General features: G+C 39.0%; 1 protein-coding gene across 2 annotated transcripts in view; it reads right to left on the bottom strand.

Moving 5' to 3' along the window:
* Positions 1–1,381: 1,381 nt before the first annotated feature.
* Positions 1,382–22,154, bottom strand: part of PRKG1 (protein kinase cGMP-dependent 1) — a 699,395-nt gene continuing 678,622 nt past the window's right edge. For both annotated transcript variants that reach the window (XM_075841194.1, XM_075841192.1), the window contains 6 exons: positions 20,452–20,593; positions 19,965–20,128; positions 17,708–17,830; positions 11,528–11,590; positions 11,358–11,424; positions 1,382–9,791 (listed from right to left, as the gene is read on the bottom strand). In XM_075841194.1, the coding sequence (XP_075697309.1) occupies positions 9,693–9,791; positions 11,358–11,424; positions 11,528–11,590; positions 17,708–17,830; positions 19,965–20,128; positions 20,452–20,593 (658 nt within the window). In that variant the 3' untranslated portion in view covers positions 1,382–9,692. The remainder of the gene's footprint in view (positions 9,792–11,357; positions 11,425–11,527; positions 11,591–17,707; positions 17,831–19,964; positions 20,129–20,451; positions 20,594–22,154) is intronic.

Below are 22,154 nucleotides of genomic sequence, written 5' to 3' on the forward strand. Positions count from 1 at the left end.
TATTCTTGTAGTAGTTTTATTTAGAGACAATATGGAGATATTATTCAGTCACTATATGGAGGTATTATACAGTCCATGTATGGTCTTTTATCTAGTCATGGTATGGTGGTATTATTCAGTTACAGTGTGGTGGTGTTATTCAGTTACAGTATGGTGGTATTGTTCAGTCATTACGTGGTAGTATTAACCAGTCACGGTATTGTGGTGTTATCAGTCACGGTACGGTAGTATTTTCCAGTCATGGTGTGTTGGTAGTATTCAGTTACAGCATGTGGTCTTATTTAGTAAAAGTATGGTGGTATTATTTAGTCACTGTATGGTGGTAATATTCAGTTACTGTATTTATTATTATTATCATTTGGGGCTAGGTCTAATCTATGTATACAGATTACCGATTCTGGTACAGCATAGTATGCCCTGTATTTTCCAATAGGGCACATAACTCTTGGGGAACACAGACCACAACATTAAACACCAGGACCTAGCTGTGTGCTAGGCAGCAATGCCTTGTGTAATTGTCACTGTGAGCGGCATTTAAATTGATCAATCATGCCACCAATGACAATTACTTTTACAGCATTACAAACACTGACCAATTAACAATATGATTGTTTAGAAACTAGCAAATCATGATGATAATTGGTGACTAGAAATAAGTCTTTATAGGGGGTGTATTCAGGATCAATGCCCAGGATAGAGTGAGCTGTAAATACAGTCCTGCTCTCCCACTCCTCTTTTTACATACCTGTCCTGATACGGTTGTACTATAATTTGTTATGAATCCATTCTCTCCTCTTTTGCTGTAGGAGTCACAGCTTGACTAGAAAGGAAACTTGAATTGAACCTATATTCATCTGATTAAGCAACAAGTTCCCGGGCAATATTCGCTAAGGACCCTTTTATACCGGTCAATTATCGGGCAAACGAGCATTCACAGAACGCTGGTTCATCGGCTGATCGTATTGTTTCTGCAGCCTAAAATATTATCATTATCGGCAACACATCTCCCTGTGTAAACAGGGAGACGTGCTGCCGACATGATAGAAATCTACGGGGACGAGCGATCGTAGTAACAAGTGCTCATCCCCATACATAGCTCATTGTGAAAGAAACAAATAAACACCGATCAACGAGCTGTCTCGTTGGTCGGCACTCTTTGTTACGGCCAAAATGGGCCTGTGTAAAAGGACCTTAGGTTAGTTGAAAACTTTGATTTTATTCTTGTTTACGTTTAATACATATGAAATGTCTTTGTTCTAATCAGAATTCTATTGTGACCTCATATACAGAACTTTAATATCTTGTATATGTCTGACTTCATATGTTGTGAACATTCTCTTCCAATAAAAATCTTGTTTGACCATAAATAACACGAGAAGTATTCAAAAGTAATTGATTTATTTGTACTCTATAAAGTATACAACAGGCACTCAGCAATACGGCTGCAGGTAAAATACAGAGCAAATCAAGAGCAATTCATTATATGAAGAATATTATTCATCTACATCAAAAGAGTGCAACTGGTCAACGACCATTTGAGGACAGACGTGTTCAGACAAAGTCACTTTTTTTGTTTTTCGAAGAATACTGTGTCAGAGAAAACCTAAGGAAAATATACCCATAAATATACAAAATAATTGACCATTTAAAAAGAGCAGAAAGTGAAATAAATAGGCAACGTCCAAAAGAACCTTTCTGACTGAAAGGTCCCAAAGTTTCGATGCACACTCAGTCTCGAAGTCTTGACTGTGCATTACAAAAGAAGCAATTCTGCTCCCTACTTGTATTGACAGCTTGTGTCAAAATGGATTGCATATAGAAGAACTCATAGATAGCAGTGGTTCTGCTTTGCTAAGTGCTGTGGAAGGCTGTTTGATATTTCGGTTGACATTCACTTTCATAGTATACCAGATTTACAATTTGGTGGCTAGTATAATATCATGGCAAACTCCTTACCAAAAAGTTGCTTTAATTTAATGGTGAAGTTATCACACAGAAGATTATGTATTAAACATTATTGGAGCTACACAAGTGGGGCTGAGAGGATATAATGGCAAACTTGTGGGTGATAGGAACAAATGATAATGTGTGAAGTTGGCAGGTTGTATGTGGTGGACCTTAGCAAACGCAAGAAACCTAAAAAAGAGTGACCTCTACCTATCCACTTGCTCCTAATATTGGAGTATATACTTATTGTGCCAAACTTGTGTATAGAGGACCATAGAGAAATGGTGTTTAAGAAGCTTATTTTTGAGACGCATGTCAGTAAGGTTTTCTTTCTTATTGTAAGTGGTATGACTTGAGATAATAAATATGTAAATTAATTAATATTTGTCTTTACATTTTTCCAAATTACATCTGCCTGAGTCTTTCTGCTGTCTCTTTTATAAAGCAATTCATTTAGTATTAAGGGGTTGTCCAGGATTAGAAAAACATGACTGATTTCTTCCAAAACAGCTCCACACCTGTCCACAGGTTGTGCGCGGTAATGCAGCTCATCCCCATTTACTTCAAAAGAGTCAATCTGCAAAATTAGACACACCCAACGTACAAGTGTGCCGCTGTTTCTGGAAGAAAGCAGCCATTTTTTTTGTAATCCTCGACAAACCCTAATGTTAATGTAGCAAAACTTGAAGAAGAGTAAATATATAGTTCAAGTGTTCATATTATGACAAGCATGCTCCTTACTATTAAAGCGGCCCTCCATTCAAAAGTAAACATTTTACTATACATTGCAAATGTATAGTCAACTTACCTGGTGCCATTCCTGCTTTCCAATCTTTCATCTTCTTAAAATGTTCACTACGGTTTTAGACTTCCCTGTGCAGAAAGTTCTTAGGAAGTTTGAGACACACTAAAAATTCTCTGCATAGGGAATTTTTAGTCTGTAGTGGACATATTGGCAAGATGGAAACGGGGGGATCGGAACGCAGAATTCATGGCTGGATCATTCAGTAGGAGGGCCTCAGATATTTTTACTATAAATTTTCAATGTACTGTATAGTCAATTTTTTACCTTGCTTTAAGAAAATGTTTCAATTCAAAGGCCTTTAAGTTTAAAGAGGCTCTGTCACCAGATTATCAAATCCCTATCTCCTATTGAATGTGATGGGAGCTGCAATGTAGATAACAGCAAAGTTGTTGTTTTTTAAAAAACGATCATTTTTGCCCAAGTTATGAGCAATTTTATATTTATGCAAATTAGCTTTTCAATGGATATCTGGGCGTGTTTTCTCGTATTACCAACTGGGCGTGTATTGTGTTTTACCAACTGGGCGTGTATTGTGTTTTTACCAACTGGGAGTTGTGAATAGAAGTGTATGACGCTGAAAAATCAGCATCATGCACTTCTCATCGTTCCCACCCAGCTTCTTTCACTAAAGACACACAGTGTGACGTCACCCACAGGTCTTTCAACCTTGTCGTCGGAAGAGAGAAGACACCACAGCTCCAGGCGTCCAAAAGGTTAATATGCTCATCTCTAGGGAGTTTACTATGCTTACCTGCACATGGTGATGCTGCTGCAAATTCAACTGCACGACTGGAGCTGTGGTGTCTTCTCTCTTCCGAAGCCAAGGTTGAAGGACCTGTGGGTGACGTCATCATTCCCAGCCAGCTTCTTTCACTGCGTCACCCACAGGTCCTTCAACATATGACAAAATATTACAGAAAACAGCCTATAATACAAAAAAAATTAATGTAAGAATTTCTGACTCCTCGTATGTTGGAGTCACACAAACTGAAAAATGCTAAAGATTTTTCAGATTGGAAGAATTTCCTTAGATTTCTCTTATATACATTCATACATATTGTCACACATGATGCATTTCATTAAAGGAGTTTCCAGGATTAGAAACAAAAGGATCTTATTTTTTCCCCAGGAAAAACCCTTCATGTGTTCATGAGCTATGTCTGTAGTTGCAGTTCAGCCTCATTCACTTAATTGGGTATTGCTGCAATACCAGGCACAGCCAATGAACAGATGTGGCGCTGTTTGTGGAAAAATAAAAAAAAGATCAGATACTTTTTTTTAAATCCTGGACAACCTCTCTAATAAGATCTGGATAAATACACCACAATTCTAGCTTCAAGGTAAAACCAGAAGAAGATTTTAAAATTACATACATTAGAATTAGTGTAAAAATAGGATGGGTTCAAAGGGCAGGAATAAATCAGTAGTAACTTCATGTCCAGTACTGAATGCAATGTTTTAATTGCTTTTAGTTGGCAATATAAATATTATATTACTCTTTTAGATGAACTCAAAGATAACATACAAAAGAAGCCTTAGGCCATGTTCACACTATTAAGAAAAAACGGCTGCAAAATACGGAGCTGTTTTCAAGGGAAAACAGCCTCTGATTTACAGTCATTTTTTATGCATCAAGCGTTTTTTGATGCGTTTTATACGGCCGTTTATGGAGCTGTTTTTCTATTGACCCAATGAAAAACGGCTCCAAAAACGGCTCAAGAAGTGACATGCATTTCATTTTATGAGGCATTTTTTACGGGCCATTTTTAAAAACGGCCACGTAAAAAAACACCCTGTTGGAACGGAACGCCGTTTTTCCCATTGAAATCGATGGGCAGATGTTTGGAGGCGTTCAGCCGCTGATTTTAAGCTGTTTTTTGGGGCGTTTACAGCCCGAAAAATGGCTGAAAATAAGCCATGGGAACATACCGTTAGGCTGACCATACACATTTAATATCTGTCGGCCAAATGCTTGTTCGACCGACAGCTATTTCACTGCTCAAAATGCATGCTCAGCTCGACCCAACTTGCATGTTTATTTAAATGGACAGAGGGAAACAGTTCTCGCAGTGGCGTATCTTACTCAAAAACGAAGGATCCTGCATTTTAAAATCCAACATGCCCAATCCTTCTTTCCTTTGACATCTGTCATGGGGGGGACGGCTGGAAGGCGCTCATACACATTAAATCATCAACCGATCTCTCTGAAATCAATTGGTTTGGCTGACGGTTATCACATGTGTATGGCCAGCTTAAAATATCAGCTAAATGATGTGATTGCTCAATGTTCATGTATGAAAGCCTACAGAGATGGCTACACAGCAATGACTTTGCCTTGTACGTGAATATAACTGATTCCACCACAATGTGTTACAGCTCCTTTAATAATTGTTCTAAAAGGAGAATTGATGAGTGATTTTAGGGTAAGTAGAGCTCCGGTAGGAATATTGCACACTTTGTCAGGAGTTTGCCAACTCTCCTGGGAGAATAGTTTAGATAAGTGAGTAATCCCTTCACCCAGTATAATAACTAGTTACTCTCTCCTCACTACGAACAATGTATTGGAGCCTAGAAAGCCTGGACTAGTATGTTGGAGAACAACTTTGTATTGTAACCCTATCGTTGTTTTATGTGCACCTTAGCAAAACAGTAATACCTGTGTAAAGACTGATAGTATGCCAAATATTAATTAACCCGCACATACATTTATACATTTCACAGAAATGATGCTGCATCCCATTAACAGATACACAGCTCCAGTACATTGAACAGAAATATTTAAAACAACGTCATCACTTCTGTATTTCATCAATATATAATAATAAAGGCTTAGAAATCATCAGCAGAAAGAACTGTAAAACAGAGCAAGCTAAGAAAGGACAACGTCTTGAGGTGTGTTTGTCTTAGTCATGCAGCATAACATCAAACGCTTAAGTTATTAGAAGATGCCATGAGTTTAAGGCACTTGTAACAATGCCGAAATCATCAGGTTTTATGTTCAGGACGGATGAGGGGACAGGGTACAGTCGCTCACTAATACTGACAATAATTCAAGTCCACCTGTACCTAGTAAAACACTGCACATTACAAATAAAGAAATGATGAAATAATTCATGAGTTACTACTTAAAATGAACTACTACTACTTATCAAATCTTAACACAAAAATATTAATATTCACACAAATACTCGATTTGTCTGTGGTCCTACTGTAAAGTTAAAAAAATATCTAATGCATTTTAATGCACATGTATACACTCCAATCCAGACATGCTTGGGACACGTAATGTAGATGAATATCTCGCACCAGAGAATGACATATGACAAACCAAATGTAAAAAAAATTACTTGTAAATTATTTTTACGATATCTTTTAAATCCTGTAGTCGTCTACAACAGCATGGATGTCACCAATGAGTTTTGTATGTATATCATTTTATATTGCAAACCCAACAGCCCTCCTCCCCCATCTATACAGTCATGCAATGGGTTCTAATACAAGTGTTCTAATTGTTAAACCTTCATAAAAATGAAAGTGTCTATATTTTTTAACTCAGAAATGACCACTAAATATATCACAATGAAAATGAACAATGTATATGATATTGGTTAATGTCAATCACTACCTACAGCTAAAGAGATTGCCATCAAATGAAAATATTACTGCCTCTGCTTCTGCCCTTAGAGGGCGTTGCAGGGGAACAAGGAAGCCAGTTGTGCGACATGAAAAGAGTTTCATGACCGTTTTTGACCTGAAACGTAACATCAAACCTAAGTCTTTAGGCTGTGCCAAAAAGCACATTAAATCGTTTTTTTTTTCTATTTTTAATTTTTTTTAAAGATTAAAAAATCTACAGTAAAATGGTACTCCAGTCTTTGGACAAAATACAGTGGGAGGATTTCAAGGGCTTGGTGCTGTGGAAAAAGCAGTGACAACTTAACCTTGGACTCTACAGTCAGAGTTTCTATCCTTCCCAGCACCATTAGCCCAGTAGATAAACAGTAGCTATCCCCTTAAACAGAGGTAGTTACAAAGTATATACAGTATGTGCCATGTAGTTTGCTAGGTTCTTATGAATCGCTTATGGTGTTTCAAAGCAGAACAAAAGCTTTCCTAGGACATTAGCGGGTCAACATTCTTATATTTACATTGGACACATATACAATTAGACAGTGCAGTACATTTATTTAACTTCCTTTATACGATAGCATGCCATAGGCTTTTTATTATACCTTGTACATCTTGGTTTATTGCTACATATAAACTTATTTGGGTTCAAAAATACTTTGGAAGGCCAAGAGAAAAACGGTTCCATTTTAGAATTCTGAGAGTCGCAGCAAAGTACTCTGGTTATTAAAAAAAAAACAAAAACTTATTTCATAGATAAGAAAGATTAACCTACAGTATGATTAGTTCACTTTTGGAATACACCGTTCTTTAGCTGTGTCATAGGGCTTTGGTTGGACATACATCAGTATTGCCTCAGCAAATTAAATATAAGAATTCCTAATTAGATTAGTACTAATTAAAATCAGCCTTACTGTATATAAGAAGTGATGAGTTGTATATATATCACAGATCAAGTATATACATAGCACCTAGATAAAGTAAAAAGCGCTTATCTGATCCTAACTGACGTCAGGAAAACTCCCTCTTTAGTCCTCCCTAGAGAAAATGGACTGATATTTACCAAAATAATTGGTATTAACTTTTACTGTCTAAAAATAATATAAATTATTTCCCATACTCTTGGCTATAATGTTCTATAAATGAACACTAGTATTAAAACTGTGTGTAATACAAGTTTGTTTGTAATAATGGACCTAGAAAAAGTCACCTTGAATACAGAACTACTAATAACATATCAGAAAACTAAGCATAATATATAGTTCTCTCCCTGAACACTGTCTAGGTCTGGGTTTAGCTGCTGCCCATTGTGTTCCCATATAATTAATTTTAAGAACAGTCTGCCCATGTTTTCACATTGGAAGTTATTCTCAGTATAATTTTAACCAAGATTACTTATCATTTATTTCATTTCAGCTTAGTATGGTGGATAAATTATATTCTTGTACTAAGCAAATATGCTCCACATCTACAGAAACCATTTATAAAAAAAAGCTCAAGGATTGTATACTTTTGGCCATGTCCACCCTCATGGTAGAACCTCGTCTCCATTGTCCTGAATAGGACTACCCATATATGAAATATAGCAACACTATATTCTTCTGTGCAGGTACCTGCACAGGATGTTTGCATGAGGGTGGACAAGAATATAATCCTTCTGTTACATCTACTGACTAGATTCAACCTTATAGAACTTTAAAGATGTAATGATAGTATCCCTTCAAATTCAGGTATTTTACTTTATTTCTCCTTCTAGACTCCACTTACCACTAGTTCAACAGAAGGATGTATTACACATGGCTTTTCTAATTATTTAGTATACAATTAGCCTTCATTTCTTTCTAACTTTCTAATGACACTAAATATATAGTCCATTTCCAAGAGAGAACCTAGAACCTCTATTATAAATAAATTCGATGTTGTAGATGAAGATGGATGAAGGAATACGATGCCTTTCATGATAATTTTCAACAGCATATGCAACAGTTGTGCTTTTTATTAATAGAATTGTTAAAAATCTAACAAAAGAGAGGTTAACATTCAGTCTGGTCATGAACACAAGTAATAAAAAATAAAACACACAGCTTCAAGAATTGGATTGACAAAAACATAAAATGACCAAATGATTGTGGTCCTCACGAGTGCGAAAAAAAGAAATGTCCAAATTCAGCGCTTTACTAGGGAACCTTTGTACCATACAGATTATTAGGATATATCCACTGCTTACCTACACTGGTGGCAGCCATTTTGATAGCTGAACCAATAGTCAAAGGGATGAAGCCTATTATCAACTAGAAACTGATGATGCCTTAAAGATGTCAGTAGTTGTTACTAAATTAAAGGGGGTTACAAATACTAGGACAGATTGCCAAATACCAGGAGGGCATCTTGTGCTCACCTCAACAGGGCAATGTATCGTCCCATCCAGGTCTTACAGTAAATTCAGGGACCAATATGTGACCACCTTCAAGCTATCCTGAGACAACCTTCTGGATAAAGGTGAGCCCGATGGCCACCTAATCTTTTAAAGACAAATACTGTAGGGCATCCAGGGTTTACCCCTTCGAAAAACTGCATACTCTTGAATTTTAGTTCAGCCTTTGTATTGGGTACCGTTTATTTGCATGGTCAATCGGGGACACTTTAATTGTCACATTAAAGGAAGGAGAACAATTTTCAGCAGGACACAGCTGGGGTAAAACATTAATAAATATTTTCCACACTTATCTACTCTGACCTGCAGTAAGTCATCAGTTATGCACTTTAAAAGATAAACATGTATACTCAACCCTACAGCTGCTGCTGACCTACTACTCTCATCAACCCCAGCCAGCCAGATGATGGTGAGAGCTGTAGTACAATAGCAGAAACAGGGGCTGTAATACACATCCCTCCTGTAAAGATCCGGGCATCACTGCCTTACATGGATAACTGTACCGAAATAAATTATTCCTTCCTATGGATAGTACTAGCTACAAAATATGTACAGTTTTAATACATTTTACACTATACTGTTCAAAAGGTAAATTGTGAACTCTGCAATATTAGAAAGCATATATTTTTGAATGAGGCTTTGCTTCAGGACCACCATGTCGACTGCTATATTGAAGGTCAAAATTAAAAATATGTTAAAGAGGGTTATTGTGAACTAAGCAATAAGTCCTAATGCCACTGTAGTTACTATAGCAGCATCAATCAAGGCATCATGGTGACCCCGAGCATTAATCTTGCCCAGTTCTTTCTTTTGTTCTCTTGGCAGCCATGTTTCAGGAAAGCTGTCTTCAGCAAGGCAGAAGCAGGTAAGAAAAATGCATTAAAAGTCTACGTCCCATCCTGAGTTGTCATCAGGTGGAGGATCGTCATTGTCTTCTGGAAAACTGTCAAAATTGCTTGTGTCTGTCGGGGAAGCGACCTGGAAAAGAAGACAGGACAAGAACGTAAAATCAGGCAAGAATACTAATTTAGTTATAATACAGACATCAACCAACCTTATTTGATATAAAACAATACATTAATTATAAATATATGGGACCATACTGTGCCTTCATGGACCTCTGTGTTAAATGGTCAGGAGCAGAAAGAGAAAAACAATGCTCCATCACATCCTATAACCTGGAGGTACCATACTGCGGCACACAGAGTGCCTACATGTAGTCTGATGTAATAAGGTAAGCACTATGATATTGGCTTAGAGTGGATGACTATTGCAATACTGAATTATAAAGTTTTCCTAAAGTTTGACAAACTGTTTCATCCAATAAAACATTTAGTAGCTAAATGACAAATCTTAGCATGATAATCAATTGTGGTTTCATTAGTTGGAGCCTTAACTATGAGCTAATGATAGAGGAAATCAATTAATGGTGTAAGAGTTACTAAGAGCAGTAGGAGAGCATGAACAGTTCACGTATGAATGCACTAAATATAGAAACATAATAAGAAATACTAATCAATTTATTGTCAGTTTCCAAGTAGCGATAGATTTTTCTATTAATACAGTTCACAGAGTTAAAATATATAAAAAAATATATATACATTGGATTCTGACATTTACAGGTCTTTTTTTCAAGGTTTTTGTAAGGATCTTACACCAAGACCTCAAGTTAAAAACTAGAGTACCACATACATTATCAAATACCAATCATGAAAGCCTCTTTCCTCACATGGATCAAGAACGCTCATGTGAACATAATAAACTTTTGGATCTATTCCAAGTTCAGGGGTGTAGATGGGAGCGCATGTGCCCTGGGTGGTAGGTGCCAGTAGAGGACCAACAAACTATTCTGCCTTACCCAGAGTATTTAGGTAAAGGGCTAGAACATCTAGTTAAATCTTTGCCATGGGTGGAGGAAAGCCTAGCTACAACTCTGCCCAGTATGTGACAGATAACTGTACAGTATCACTACGAAGTGAACCCATGTTTTGGCCAATTATTGGATGCTACTAGAAAGTTTTCATCTATCCTGATTAGACCTTAGGAATTCCAAGCCTTATTCTGTACCTGTATTGTAATACATTAGAAATCTCTTTCATTATTTCCATAGCTGTAGGCTGAACCATTGTCTTCAAACATCAGGTGAAGGAAAGAACACTCAGTTACCTGATTCTACTAAAGATAGCGCATTACTGATAGAGTCCCCTGTATTCACTCACTTTAGAATGAACTGTTCAGGAGATCGCATACAAAGAACAGAGAACTCTGCTTTGACTTCTATGTGCTTTGTTTCGATTGAGAACCAAAGTAAACACAGAGTCTTTAGATCACCGTTTGCGGATGTCCGACCCATTGTGTGCACACCAGACATTGACTAATAGCCATTATGCACTATTTATAATGTAGTAATATAATTCATAACTTGTCTTTTATCCTGAAAATTACAATGTTGTGGAGCGTACAGATGGTTACGAGAAGACTGGTTAAACTGGTTGTGTCTACAGGCATTCAGGAGCTGTTCAGATTCTTGGTTGAGATACTTACACTTGGGATTATAGGAGGTGTGAGTGTACCTTTTCTTAAACCTTCCCAATTAAAGCCTTCGAACCATCTAAAAGACATAATAAAATACACAAATTCAGATTAATAATTTATTGCTAGTCTAGTGAAACCTCTTTGATCATTCATTATAGTCATTATTATCAGTCACTTACTTGTGCTTTTGGATATCTTTCACACCATTTTTCAAGTTTCCTAACCTTTCTGACGGATTGTCCCTAGTAGAGAAAAAATTGTAAAAGAGAAACTCTAATTAATGGAACTAGATGGGTTATATCGTACATACAATAATTTATTTGAGAAAAAATATTATTTATAGGTTGATGATGGTATTGCTGTTGTATTTTTTATTTTTTTTAGCAGTGACATGTAAGCACCAAAAGAGGGCAGCACACTCCTGTAAAGGAAGCAGAAACCTGAACGCAACACTTTCTAGGAAAGCTACTTATGTAAAAGGATCCTGACATGGTCTTATGTACATTTATATGATTCATGGTTTTACATGTTTTTTATTTGGTTACAACTTTCAGCACTACGTGTACCTATGAAATATATATTAAAGTTATACAATAAACTCCATAGTTAAACCATGCCTCCCAACTTTGTCGTTTCGTAAAGAGGGACACATTTCTCCTCTGTTAAGCCACACTTCTAACCCCTCCCATTCTCCGCCCATACACACCAGCCCACCCAGTACTATGCTCACATAGAACCCCCTACAATGTATAATGCCCCTATAACTGATGCCCAGACAGTATAATCCCCTATAGCTGCCCTCCAAACAGTATAATGCCTGCATAGCTGCCCTCCACACAGTATAATGTCCCCCATAGCTGCTCTCCACACAGTATAATGCCCCATAGCTGCCCTCCACACAGTATAATGCCCCATAGCTGCCCTTCACACAGAATAATGCCCCATAGCTGCCATCCACACAGTATAATGCCTTATAGCTGCCCCACACAGTATAATGTCCCCCATAGCTGCCCCCACACAGTCTAACGCCCGCATAACTGCCCCCACGCAGTTTAATGCCCCCCATAGCTGCCTCCACACAGTATAATGCCCCCCATAGCTGTCCCCACAAAGTGTAATATCCCCATAACTGCCCTCACACAAGATAATGCCCCATAACTGTCCTCCACACAGTATATCCCACATAGCTGCCCCATGCACTTTATCCCCATAGCTGCCCCAACAAAGTATAATATCCCCATAGTGCCTCCCACACAGTTTAATGCCCCCATAGTATCTCCCATACAGTATAATGCCCTATAGCTTCCCCTACGCAATATAATGCCCCAATACTTGCCCCTATAAAATATAATACCCCCTAAGCTACAGTGAATCGGTGGCCTCAGTAGTTATGTGCCATTCATGGCAGCATCACTGCTGAGGCCAGCGATTGGCTGCAGCGGTACGTGACCGCTTCATCATCTAAAACATCATACATTACAAATTAATGGGGTTTTCCCCACAAACACATGTATCCCTAATCCACAGGATAAGGGGTTAAATTATCGCTGGGGGTCCAACCACTGGGGCCCCTAGTAATGACAAGGATGGGGACTGAAAGTCCCCCGAAGTGCTCCATAAGAATGGAGCGCTGGTGCTCATGCTCAGCCAGCACTCCATTCATTTCTATAGGACATCCGGGACCGCTGTCTCCTGCAGCTCTATTAAAATGAATGGAGCTATGGATGACAATGCGCACCATTACTATGGAGCACTTTGGGGGAATTTAATTTGCTTTACGTTCACCTAACGGGGTAGGAGGGGGGCATGGCTGGCCACAGGGATCCGGAGTCCGTGACTCAATGGGCCATAGCGGGACATTATTCAGACCTCTCTGGATGGCGGTACAGCGGAAAAAAAACAGGAATGTCCCGCCGGATTCGGGACGGTTGGGAGCTATGGTTAAACTCCATATATATCCATTGCACCTGGAAGCATGTACATACCCTGAAGATCATTCAGTGAGGTAACAAAAATTGCAGAAAATTAAATACCAAACCCAGGGCATATCCATGTGCACCTCTCACTCTTCAATCTATCAAAACTTCCCTAAAATTAACAGTGAAAGGGAGTGACCTAGCGGCATATGTGAGAGGAAGCAGGCTCCGGAGCTTCCGCTACCATTATCCTGAAAGCATCGATTTAGCTTGCACCCCAGCTCTTCATTTGTGCATGGAAGGGGGAGTGAAGTAGTGAGTTTTCCAGAGACGAAGGTACGAGATCTCTAAGTGCAGTATGACCCGGTCCAAGAGATCTAAGGCGGCTGAGGAGGGTGTCAACATGGAGGCACAAAATGGCGCTGGCTCTCCTACATTCTCATAGAGAGGAGAGATATTAGCGAGGTGGCAGCGACACGACTGGATAGATTTGCCTGCCAAACACCAGCTAAGGCAGGAAAAGCAAGGTGTTCCACAGAGGAGAGATGTACTGAAAGGTGGGACGGGGTCCCGGTATGAACAACTGAAAGAGCACATGGAGTCCGATGAGGAGGAGATACAGTGAAGGAAATAAGTATTTGATCCCTTGCTGATTTTGTAAGTTTGCCCACTGTCAAAGACATGAACAGTCTAGAATTTTTAGGCTAGGTTAATTTTACCAGTGAGAGATAGATTATATTTAAAAAAAAAAAAGAAATTCACATTGTCAAAATTATATATATTTATTTGCATTGTGCACAGAGAAATAAGTATTTGATCCCTTTGGAAAACAAGACTTAATACTTGGTGGCAAAACCCTTGTTGGCAAGCACAGCAGTCAGACGTTTTTTGTAGTTGATGATGAGGTTTGCACACATGTTAGATGGAATTTTAGCCCACTCCTCTTTGCAGATCATCTGTAAATCATTAAGATTTCGAGGCTGTCGCTTGGCAACTCGGATCTTCAGCTCCCTCTATAAGTTTTCGATGGGATTAAGGTCTGGAGACTGGCTAGGCCACTCCATGACCTTAATGTGCTTCTTTTTGAGCCACTCCTTTGTTGCCTTGGCTGTATGTTTCGGGTCATTGTCGTGCTGGAAGACCCAGCCACGAGCCATTTTTAATGTCCTGGTGGAGGGAAGGAGGTTGTCACTCAGGATTTGACGGTACATGGCTACATCCATTCTCCCATTGATGCGGTGAAGTAGTCCTGTGCCCTTAGCAGAGAAACACCCCCAAAACATAATGTTTCCACCTCCATGCTTGGGGACGGTGTTCTTTGGGTCATAGGCAGCATTTCTCTTCCTCCAAACACGGCGAGTTGAGTTAAAGCCAAAGAGCTCAATTTTAGTCTCATCTGACCACAGCACCTTCTCCCAATCACTCTCAGAATCATCCAGATGTTCATTTGCAAACTTCAGACGGGCCTGTACATGTGACTTCTTGAGCAGGGGGACCTTGCGGGCACTGCAGGATTTTAAAACATTACGGCGTAATGTGTTACCAATGGTTTTCTTGGTGACTGTGGTCCCAGCTGCCTTGAGATCATTAACAAGTTCCCCCCGTGTAGTTTTCGGCTGAGCTCTCACCTTCCTCAGGATAAAGGATACCCCACGAGGTGAGATTTTGCATGGAGCCCCAGATCGATGTCGATTGACAGTCATTTTGTATGTCTTCCATTTTCTTACTATTGCACCAACAGTTGTCTCCTTCTCACCCAGCGTCTTACTTATGGTTTGTAGCCCATTCCAGCCTTGTGCAGGTCTATGATCTTGTCCCTGACATCCTTAGAAAGCTCTTTGGTCTTGCCCATGATGTAGAGGTTAGAGTCAGACCGATTAATTGAGTCTGTGGAAAGGAGTCTTTTATACAGGTGACCATTTAAGAGCTGTCTTTAATGCAGGCACCAAGTTGATTTGGAGCGTGTAACTGGTCTGGAGGAGGCTGAACTCTTAATGGTTGGTAGGGGATCAAATACTTATTTCTCTGTGCACAATGCAAATAAATATATATAATTTTGACTATGTGATCTTCTGTTTTCTTTAATTATATAATCTATCTCTCACTTGTAAAATTAACCTAGCCTAAAAATTCTAGACTGTTCATGTCTTTGACAGTGGGCAAACTTACAAAACCAGCAAGGGATCAAATACTTATTTCCTTCACTGTAGGTGCTGAAACTCCTGAACCCACAAGGTCTTATATGGCGACCGTTTCACAGGATAAGGAGCACCCTGGACCCACACTGGCAGATGTGTTCTCTGCGGTAAGCCAATGTAATATTACCCTTGCTAATCTTACCTTCAAGGTGGGGGTGGATAAAGGAAGATATCTCTATTATAAGGAATTATCTTCAGAAAGTGTCAGAACGTACTACAGCGGCGGAAGGTCGCATAAGTGAAATTCAAGATCGGCTGCTGCCAATGAGGAGAGACATCAATCTTCTGGCTATAACTGACGATTTAGAGAACTGTTAACGTCGCAATAATGTTAGGATGCTTGGGATACCTCAGAAGGTGGAGGGGTCTAATCCGGACTCCTATTTTGAGAAATGGCTCATGGATGTATTTGGAAAGGACACCTTGACCCTCTTATTTGCGGTGGAAAGAGCCCACAGAGTGCCCACTTGGCCTGGTCCACCTGGCCGCCCGCCGCATTTCGTCCTGGTGAAACTTTTACATTACAAAGACAAAGATTTGATCCTTCAACAGGCTAGAGAAAGGCAGGACATTTGCATCATTGGAGTGAAAGTTTCCTTCTACCCTGAATTTTCTGCCGAGGTGGAGGGAAGGTTTACAAAAGTTTGTGATGTTTAGGGAGGGTGTTGGGAGGAGGATAGCCATTATTGAGGGGGCACTTTGACCACAGTTCTCCACTGTTACTTCTATATTTTGGTGTACATCCCAACATCATCTGAGTTTTGAGGTGCTAGGAAGCTTGATTGCTGCTGAAGCTTTTCAATGGGAGGTAGGATAAATTTCTTATCTTGTAACGTCAGGGGTATGGGGGAGGCCACAAAAAGACATGCCATATTTGATTATTTAAAACGACATTCCAGACACAGATGCTGGGAGCATAGAGGAGACTTCTTTTGTTTGTTTTTTTACAATTTTGCTTGGTGGAAGATAGCTAGTGGATAAGGGGACTGAAGGTGACCTGTCTTTCTGCCTGAAGGTTATTTAAGTTGTGCAAACCATGACATCAGATAAAAAAATAAAGTCCCTTTAAAGCATGAGGAGCTTTTAAACCTCTTTACCTAATATTATGGTCCCTGGCAAGGTATAATCTCTAAAACTTTCACCAAAATACAAGTTACAGGAAAGTACTTGTAACGTCCGCGGTCGCTGACCACGAACTCCTCCCATCCTGCGGACGCCTTTCTCTCCAGAGATGCCAGCACATGCGGCCATCTTGTTCCGCAGTGACCACCAGGGTGGGAGCACGTGCTCAGTCCAGCCTTAAAGAGCTAGAGTGCACACATGTGTGAGATTGAGCTGATTGCACCCAGATCACCCTGGACTATAAGAAGGGTTCTGCCCCTTCCTGCATTGCCTGAGCGTTGTTTGTTCCTATTCGTGTTTGTCTTTGCAAATGGTCCCTTGAGTGTTTTCCAGTGTTCCCGTTCCTGCTACCTGTATCCTGTATCCCGTGCTACCGTGTTCCTGTACTGTACAGTGTTGGAGTCGTGTTGTGTCGCCTACTACACCCGCTGTGTTTCATCGCACCTGCTGTCTGCCTGCTGCCAGAGTTCCATCCGAGCCTAAAACATTGCTACTGTCTGAATTGCCACAGGTAACTTATCCGAACTATAGACATTGACTTTGTACCCTGTTTGGCCAGCTGCTATACCACTACGGCGGTACGGCCCAGTGGGTCCACACCCCCCGTTGCGACAGTACTTTAATAATTTTCTTTTAACCACAGAAAAAAAGTGGGACACACTTCATGCATCACTCACATTCCTGACCCTTTCAGTACTGCCCCCTATATTTTACACATGTTATTCACCACTCACTATACTCAGTACTGCCCCCTATATTTCACACATATTATTACTACTTGCACATTATACACAATTCATTTATTTTTTTACTACATATCACATGCACCACACGCCACTCCCCTCAAGGCTAGTGGGAGTGGCTATTATTATTTAACACACCTGAGCACTTTCTTTCAGCAGCATTTTTGACCTGGCTGCGTCCTGTTGGGATTATACCTGCCCAATTTGTGAGTATGGCCATTTTTTGTGTTTTTAATCATTTTTTTTTTGTAGCTTTTTAAAAGGAATTTATTAAGGAACAAACTTTTTAAGCTTGTGGCAATTTGGGAAATATGGGTAATTTACTATTCCATTTCTTCCTTTTCATTCTGGAGTTTTCATTCAAGTCTTTTGATTCTCACCTGCATAGTTTTTTTATTAGATTAGCAGCATTTTTGGTAATCTTCTTTGGAAATTCAATCATGTCGATTCCTCTCAGTATGATGTTGTAAGTCTTCATAGGATCTGGACCTGAGAATGGAGGGCTGGAAAAAGTAAAGAATTTATACAATTAATGCAAATGGAAATCTCATTCATTTTATTGCTTTGAAGAAGCAAATTATATTTCTTGTTAGACCATTAATGGAAAATATATCTCTCTATTCGCTGGAATTAAATTTATTTAAGCATATTATTTATATAGAACAAGAGGAATATTGAGTGTTTTACATAATATGAAACATGATAATTAGCATTTTATGGACCAAATTATGAGTTATTTGTTGTAAAGCCAGAAAATTAACTTTAGCTGGATAAGTTTTGCTCTTAAAAACTTTACAATTGTTTTTTTTTTAAAAAACTTTGCTCCTCCTATGTGTAGAATATGGACTCTACTAAGGAAAACTATGGGCCTATGGGGAGAGCCTCATAAAAACTGGTGCAAAATAAAAGCATAGTAGTAGCCCATTGCAACCAATCCGATTTCACCTTTCATTTTGTAGATGGCCTTAATTTAAAGTAGCCGTATGATTGGGAAACTACTCTACTTTACTTTTGCACCAGTTTTGCTAAATCTCCATCACACTATATAACACTCTGCTGCCTCTGCTGGAAAAAAAAACCTATGAAGTCCAGCATAATTAAACATTTGAGGAGCTGTCTTCTTTGGGCAACTGCTTTTTATTGAGCAGGTCCACTTTGAACTGGCTGATCGCAGGAGGTCCTGCCTCTAAAGCCTCATTGAGCAGCTGTTATCATTGGGAGACCACCATGAGCCAGTGTTCAATAGGTGTTTCTAAATTACATAGACATAAGTTGTCCTCCAGAATTAATCTTTTTTTGTAGCTGATTAGAAGACCACTCCTTATTACTTCTATATGCTGTCCAGAGTCCAGGGGCATTCCTATCTAAGCATCTATGGCATATCCACAGGATAGCTGCCACCTCACCATTTATTCTCACCTGGACGTGGCAGTCATCAGGCCCCTCCCCAGACTGGATGGAGATCGGTGCCAGTCTCAGAGCTGTGAAAAGCATCTATCAGATATTTATGGCATACCTCATGGATATATCATAAATGTCTAGATGGGAATGACCCTTTAAGGCAACACTCAGGTGTGGTGGAATTGTCGTAGATTTTCTGTGCAGAATCCACACTGCAAAATCTGCAGCAATTTAGTGTACAAAAATGTGGATAAGGTTTTGAATATCCAATCCACACTTAATGGAAAAAATCTGTGCAGAAGTCAGAGAATACTTATTATTTTGCAGATTTCAATGCAATATGGCTATTGCCGCAGATGTGTGGCAAAATCTGTGGCAGAAATAGTCCACTACAGGAGGATTTACAATTAAAGTAGAGTTATAGATATCATTGAGTCCAAAGTCCTTCAGGTCTAGCTTTACAGCGTATGCCTGTAGGATGCATTTCTAGCAATTCTGGTCAGGATTTATTAATTTGCTCTAAAATCTTAGTACTTGCAAAGCATAATAAGAAGGCCTCTTTATGTGTATACTGTAATATCTTTGGTATGTATACATAATTTAGTATACAAATCAGCAAAGAAATTACGGAGATTTAGGTGGGATTTATTAACCTTTTTACGTCAAGATACTGATGTCGGGCAGTGTCAGGACCTTGTATGCGCCTCTGTCTGCTATGAGAGTTTGCGAGCATCTGGGGGGGGGGAGCAGAGCAGTGAGGTCAGTCATTTTTTAATTTTATGTCCAATTGTGTGGGGGGCAAAGAGGGAGGGGCCCAACCGCGATTGTTATGCCAGCTGAAAGATGCAACACGCGTTCACCTCTTATTAAATGTGTCACATCTTATTTTAGTGAACTGTTTATTAAGACTGGCGCATGGAATGCCGGTTTTAATAAATATCCCCCTTAGACTTTCACAAATGTAAGAAAACTTTTTTTTTTAGTGAACAGAATAATTTGAGACCTCCTATACTGTATCGAGTCACATTGACTGCTTGCTGTGCACCATTATTCCGTGCTGCAGCTCAGTGCTATGTTAAGGTTTTGAGGATGGCTCTGTTGGGCCCTTATTAAATAAGCATTGACTTACACTGACCAGTGCCAAGTCTAGTTTCTGCCAGTGCTATAATCAAAGTGACAAAGACATAAATCTTCCATGATTTGCTTTTACTATTTTTATCATGGCGATTTCCATACCTGCCAGTCAAAAGTTCATACATTAAGATTCCCAGTGACCAGTAGTCTGCTGAAATGTCGTGACCTTTGTTCAAGATTATCTCTGGAGCTACATATTCAGGGGTTCCACAAAAGGTCCATGTTTTCTTACCAAAGCCTATTTTCTTTGCAAAGCCAAAGTCAACCTGTGAAAGAAGAAGAATATTATCAAAGCCAAGCAGTTGGCAGCATGTTTCCCTCCAGACAAAGGCTAAGCCATCTGTAAATGCTATTTCTTCACAGTCCATGCTATGTCACACATAGTCTAAGAAAACCAAAAACATCATAAGCAGAACATAATAAATCAGCCATTGTTCGTTGTAAATTTATTTGGAGCCCTGCAAAGTGGCATTTATTGAGTCTATCGACTGGTTTTAGAACGTCAAAAGAATTGCTAATGATTGCCGTCCTCAGATTTCCAACTGAAAACCTGTAAAATATTAAAATTATTGTTAATGTTTTCACTTACAAGCTTTGCGTAACCTCGGTGGTCCAGAATAAGGTTCTCTGGCTTGAGATCCCTATAAATAATCCCTTTGGAATGTAGATACGCAAAGGCCTCAACTACACAAGCCGTATAAAACCTTGTCGTAGAATCTTCAAATGAACCTCTGGAAGAAATAACATGCGATTAGAAATATTTCCTATTATATGAACTTATAAAATATATACCTAATAGGAATCACATTCACAATGTCCAGAAGACTTTCACATTCAACACAATTGTGGTTGAATGACCTTAGCACAGCAGAGCTGACTGCCTAAGGTGTCAACACAGTTCAGTACAATGATCAAATACATATGCAATGAGAAAATAATTATGCAATGGAGAAGAATACAGTGAACAGTGTCTTTAACATCTGCCAGCATGCCATAGACATATAAATAATAATGTTAATCTTCACATCGTATCGCATGAATAACCTTTGTATACAACAACTTTATGCTTCCAAAGAGAAATTCCACCAAAAACATAAATAGGACCATAAATCAGAAGTTTGGCTGATAGCTAAAGTTTGGTAATTATATTTTCTTTACTTACAGAGATATTGCCACTTTCCTGTTTTGTTGCAACAGAAGTGCAGCCATATTGATTATCAACTTTGAATTAGCTTCCCTATAAGGCTTCGTTCACATCTGTGTCCGTTTGTTTCAGTCAGGGTTCCATTTTTGGGTTTCTCCTGATGGAAAGCTCAGACGGAACCCATGAATGGAGCCCTGACGCAGATGTGAACAAAGCCCTAGTTAGCTTTTTCATTGCTTCAACAAAATTATAAAAAGACTGTTTTACTATCGGTTCTAAGAAGCTAATTCAAAAGTGGCAACCAATATGGCCGCACTTCCTGTTGTCACTTTTAAAAAATTGCCACCACAACAAAACAGTAGCTTTATACTGTAATTGCATTTCTTTCATTATCTTGAACTGATTAATAGTTAAAGCCTATACCATAGTCCGGAGCAGCATTCATAATTCTGCTGACTGATATTGAAAACAGTTGACAAGCTTGTTGACAGCTCAGTTGAGCTTCTATAATACAGCAGGAGATTTACTTTTACGACATCAGATTAATGTACAGTGCTTGTTGTGGAGACTCTCAAAATGTAAATCACCAGAACAAGTTTTGTGGCAGCAAGGAATGCTGGGAGATGTCAGCTCTGAAGGCTGTAGAACCATAAATTAAGTTTAGGATTATAATACAGGCTGTAACCCAGGATCAGTACAAGATACATGATTCAATTTATTTACAAAGTTTTTATATATAATGTAAATTGAAAAATGGTGTTAAAATCGGACATTTAATGATTTAAGATTACACAAGAAAACAGATGATGACTTTTAATATCCTCATGTAAAGCAAACAGCTTAGGTGAGTGACTATCCATCTGCTATGAATTTAAAAGTCTGGCAAAGGATAATGTAACTGGCCATTTTACATATTCTCACTAGCTACTAGGCGCTTAAAGCTTACATCCACTCAAAACCCAAAAGATGAAGTGTACCTACGGTATATTTAACTATCTTTGATCCCCCTATAAGAGGGGTCCAGAAAACTGAAATATAAGGTTAAAAAAACAGAATTAGGATACTGGGGACTTTCCTTCCTTGACTAATCCTTCAGGAGTGAAGAATGACTGAGAAGTATCAGGAGAAGAATTGCACTGATATCAAGC

This window comes from Rhinoderma darwinii, chromosome 11 (assembly GCF_050947455.1).
Source record: "Rhinoderma darwinii isolate aRhiDar2 chromosome 11, aRhiDar2.hap1, whole genome shotgun sequence".
NCBI lineage: Eukaryota > Metazoa > Chordata > Amphibia > Anura > Rhinodermatidae > Rhinoderma > Rhinoderma darwinii.